Below are 4,497 nucleotides of genomic sequence, written 5' to 3'. Positions count from 1 at the left end.
TCTTCTGACGATCTCGCCGAGCTGTATGCCAGCCTTCATGAGGAAGGACGTAGCTCGGCCTCAGCCGCTCCTTTGGACGATGATTCGAAGGCCACCATTGAACGGCTTCGAGAGTTTCTGTTCATGGGGGTAAACCATACGGCAAACGGCGAGATCTTTGGAGAGTTCAGATCCTGTCTAGACATGGCCATGGCCCTAGGTCTGCTGGATTCGGCTCAACTAGATGAGCTGCAAGTTTGTCTAGCCGAGGGTGAGGAGATGATCAGTCGGTACGCCGAAGCCGGGATGAAGATGACCTAGGGGTGCTCGCTTGAACAAGAACTGGTATGGCTCAACTAAAGGAAAACGATCTCATTGTTCAGAGAGAAAACGAAGAGCATGCACAGGTTGAGGCTCAAATTGCCAAGCTCCAGGCCCGTCGCGCACTCATCCTCGAGTGCCGAGATCATACGGTTGCGGCCGGCGCGGAACTGAAATCCTCTACTAAGCAGCTCTTGAGGACAGCGGAGGAAGCTGATCCGGGCAAGGTGGCTGGCGGACATGGACAGTGGGGACATTGCCTGGAGAAGGATTACCGGCTTGGTCTGGGGGATGTTCAGCAAGGGGATCTGAGTGCTTGTATATAGATTCCTTATGTGTAATTTTTTATAGTTTTAATTCGGCCCTAACTGGCCGTTCTTTGTAAGAATAACCATTTTTCCAAATTATATGAAGTAAATATCTTTGTTTCTGAATATTTGTGCGTACGCCTTTCCTTTCCCGCTTTTCTTTCATTTGTCTCGACAACCCACCATTTCACACCTCAATCATAGCGGTCTCCCATAATGATGGAACGTATTTTTTCAAGTATTGGCCGTTAATAGGTAAGTTATGTCGCTCTTCGTCCCCATCCTCTAGTTGGAATGCCCCTCGGCCAAGGATTCGATTAATGATGAACAGTCCTTCCCAATTCGGCGAAAGCTTGCCGAACCGTGGGTCCTTTGTCCCAATAGGAAGCACGGCGCGCCACACAGGGTCGCCCTCGGCAAAAGTCTTTTGCTTAACCCTTTTGTTATAGGCCCTTGCAGCGATTTGCTTTTGAGCTTGCATCAAATTGTAAGCGTCAAGCCTCAACTGTTCTAAATCTTCCAACTCCAGAGCCATGGCTTGCGCGTAAATCTTTTCATCCTGTCTGTCTGGGTCGTTCAGTAACGCGAAGTGACCGAATCTGTAGTTCTATCGGTACAATAGCATCATGACCATAAGTTAAGGCGTAGGGAGACATGCCGGTAGCCGAGCGTTTTGAGGTTCGGTAAGCCCAAAGGGTTTCAGGTAGCAAGTCATGCCAAGCTCTAGGCTTTTCTTTAATCATTTTTTCAAGGATACCTTTGATCACCTTATTGCTTACCTCGGCCTGTTCGTTGGACTGGGGGTAGTAAGGCGTCGAAAGAACCAATTTGGTTCCCATCTTCTCGGCGTACTCCTGGGTTTCAGCTGAAGCGAAGACTGGGCCGTTACTGGCCATATAGTTTCAGGTATACCGAATCTGTGGACAATGTGGTTTTTAAAGAATTTGACTACTTGTGCGCTAGAGATTGACCGATAGGACTCCGCCTCGACCCACTTAGTAAAATAGTCGATTGCCACCAGAATTCATGCGTGCTGGTTGGATGCAGCCGGATAGATTTTACCAATGATATCCATGGCCCACCCTTTGAACGGCCATGGTTTTGTAATCGGGTGGAGGGCTTCGGCCGGTACCCTCTGTATGGGACCGTAGATTTGACACTTAATGCACCCTCTTGCATACTCTATGCAATCTTTTTAAATGGTCGGCCAATAGTAACCGTGCCTTCGAACCAACCATCTCATCTTGATGCCGGACTGATGAGCGCCGCAAATCCCTCCACGAGACTCGGTCATGATTACCTGAATGTCCTCGGCACTGGGACATATGAGCAATAGGCCATCTGATCCCTTTCGATACAGCTCGTTTTGGTAAATCAAATAACACCGAGCTCGAAAGCGCATAGTCTTTTCATGGTTGCTGGAGGGGTCGTGCAGATACTTGACTATAGGGTATTGCCAGTCTGCTTCAGCCGCTTTAACTTCGTTGGTGATTTCGGCCGAAGACACTTGCGTCGTCATTCCTCGTTCGGCCAAAGCTGGCAGGGTGTGCCTTTCAATTTTTATTACGCGGTCGTGGTCGCCGTCAGGAATGTTCACACCCGAGGCCACTTGGGTCATCTCGTTGGCCTCGTGGTTTTCCGCACGAAAGAAATTCTAGAAAACTCGTCGGCCGTGTTGAGGGCCATCACGTAGTACGTAGTTAGATTCTCGGTCGTGCATTGATATTCCCCAGTCAATTGGTTGATCACCAGTTGAGAATCACCGAAAAAACGCGAGTCGCCTTCATTTCCCTCAGAATTTCAAGGCCGATGATGAGTGCCTCATACTCGGCCTGATTATTAGTGCACTTGAAGTCAAGCTAGAACGCAAATTGCCACCTTTGCCCCTGAGGGGATTCGATCACGACTCCGGCCCTAGATATGGTCTCGGTACTTGAGCCGTCGAATTACATGGTCCAGAAGTTCTTTTCCATATGGGCCATGCCAATCTTGACTTCCATTCCCCCCTCCTCTCCTTGAGTCGGATGATGAGCCAAAAAATCAGCCAAAGCCTGACTCTTGACCGACTTCTGAGCCACATACTGAAAGGTGAACTCTGATAATGCCATCGTCCATTTTCCAATTCGGCCGCGAATAATCGGCCTGGTGAGCATGTATTTGATGAGATCGGTCTTGGAAATGATTTGAACGACTGAAGGAAGCATGTAATGACGCAACTTGGTAGCCGCAAAATAGAGCGCTAGGCACAACTTCTCGACGGGTGAATAGTTTAGCTCGGCCGTGTTAAGGGTGCGGCTAGGATAATGTACAGCTTGTTCACGCTCAGACTCGTTGTTCTGCGCAAGTAGACACCCAATGGAGCCCTCCGAAGCCGAAATGTAGAGTCGTAGAGGTTTCCCTCTTCTTGGCGGCATGAGGACCGGCGGTTGGGATAAGTATCTTTTGACCTCGTCGAAGGCCGTCTGGTGCTCGGCCCCCCAGACGAATGGCCGTATCTTGCCTGCCAAGTTGGATATGAAACGCCTCAAAAAGTTGACTTTCACGAGGAATGACTGGAGCTCCTTCTTGGTTCTTGGCGGGGGTGCCGCCATGATGGCCTTGGCTTTATTTTTATCCACCTCAATCCCTCGTTGATGGACCAAGAAACCGAGGAAGTTTCCAGCCATGACACCAAAGTCGCACTTCTTAGGATTCATCTTCAGGCCGTGCATTCTCATTCGGTCGAATGCCTGCCGGAGATGTCCTACGTGGTCGACCTCGGATGGGGATTTGACGACCACATTGTCGATGTAGACTTCAACGGTTCAGCCAATAAGGTCGTGGAAAATGAGGTTCATAGCCCGTTGGTATGTCGCGCCGGCGTTCTTCAGACCGAATGGCATGACCACCCATTCGTAGGTTCCGATAGCTCCCGGGCATCTGACCAGCATGATTGGTGAGTTTGGCCGCAAAGATTCTTCTACCCAGTGTTCCAGCAGTCTCTCCAGCAAGTCGGTCAAGGCCGCTGCCCCTTCTTCTTTCGTTGCTTTTTCTGGCATTTAATTAAGGTTGGTAAGATCGATCAAAACTTCGCGCACTGAGTCCTGTCGGACATTTTCGGCCCCTAACTCCAGGACTTTCTAGGCCGTTGTCCTGGTTGGTCGATCACTGGCATCGTGGCCGGTGAGGATGACCCATCCGACGTCGTCGTCGTAAATTCGGGCTTGCACAGCGTTGGCCTCAAACGGCCTTTCGTCAGCCGGATGTATGGACGGTATGCACAATAACTGGAAAAGGGAGGACGGTATGCACCCGGACTGATGAATCCAGTCACGGCCAAGAAGTATATTGTAGTCTACACTGGATTCGACTACGTAGAAGGCCGCGACTCTCGTTTGATCAACCACGATGATTTTCAACGGCAATACCCCAATTGTTTTAGATTTATCGCCGACGAAACTGCTCATGACAACGTCACTAGGGATGAGGTCCTCCTTTGATTTGTCCAGCTTCCTCATCAAGGAATAGGGGAGAATATTGACCGTTGCACCACAGTCAATGAAGACTTTAGACACGGGTATCCCCTCTACATGAGCCGAGATGTATAATGGCTTCAGGTGCCGGTACTTGTTCGGCTCATTCCTGGGTATAACCTCGTTAAAGGCTACAGCCAGCAACTCCTCCTTTGTCTTCGGTCTCTGATCAAGCTGCTCTTCAAACACATCATTATCCAGGCCGTTGCTTGGACCCCCCGGTGCTGAAAACTTGGCGGGTAAAACCAAGACCATGTTTATATTCACTTCACTCGGCCCCCGCGGGTTTCCTTTGCCAACTTCTTCTTCAGTCATCCCAAAAGTCCTTCTGCATCCTTCATTCAATGTTCCCAATGCGGGTTCGTCTTCGGTCTCAT

General features: G+C 49.9%; 1 protein-coding gene across 1 annotated transcript; it reads right to left on the bottom strand.

Annotated features, from left to right (window-relative positions):
• Positions 1-795: 795 nt before the first annotated feature.
• On the bottom strand, positions 796-1,504 carry LOC148293892 (uncharacterized). The gene is made up of 2 exons (XM_088254637.1): positions 1,388-1,504; positions 796-1,215 (listed from the first exon to the last, which is right to left on the bottom strand). The coding sequence occupies exons 1-2, from the start codon at positions 1,502-1,504 to the stop codon at positions 796-798; spliced, it is 537 nt and encodes a 178-aa protein (XP_088110763.1).
• Positions 1,505-4,497: the final 2,993 nt, after the last annotated feature.

Source organism: Prunus avium, chromosome 6, assembly GCF_965620075.1.
Source record: "Prunus avium chromosome 6, drPruAviu1.hap1.1, whole genome shotgun sequence".
NCBI lineage: Eukaryota > Viridiplantae > Streptophyta > Magnoliopsida > Rosales > Rosaceae > Prunus > Prunus avium.
This window is presented reverse-complemented; position numbering and strand designations above follow the sequence as displayed.

Bases quoted from the DNA above. Each gene is read 5' to 3' on its own strand.
- LOC148293892 (XM_088254637.1), bottom strand. From the start codon at position 1,504: ATGGCCAGTAACGGCCCAGTCTTCGCTTCAGCTGAAACCCAGGAGTAC. The intron at 1,216-1,387 runs GTAAGCAATAAG...TTGTACCGATAG, and splicing joins AGTCCAACGAACAGGCCGAG to AACTACAGATTCGGTCACTT.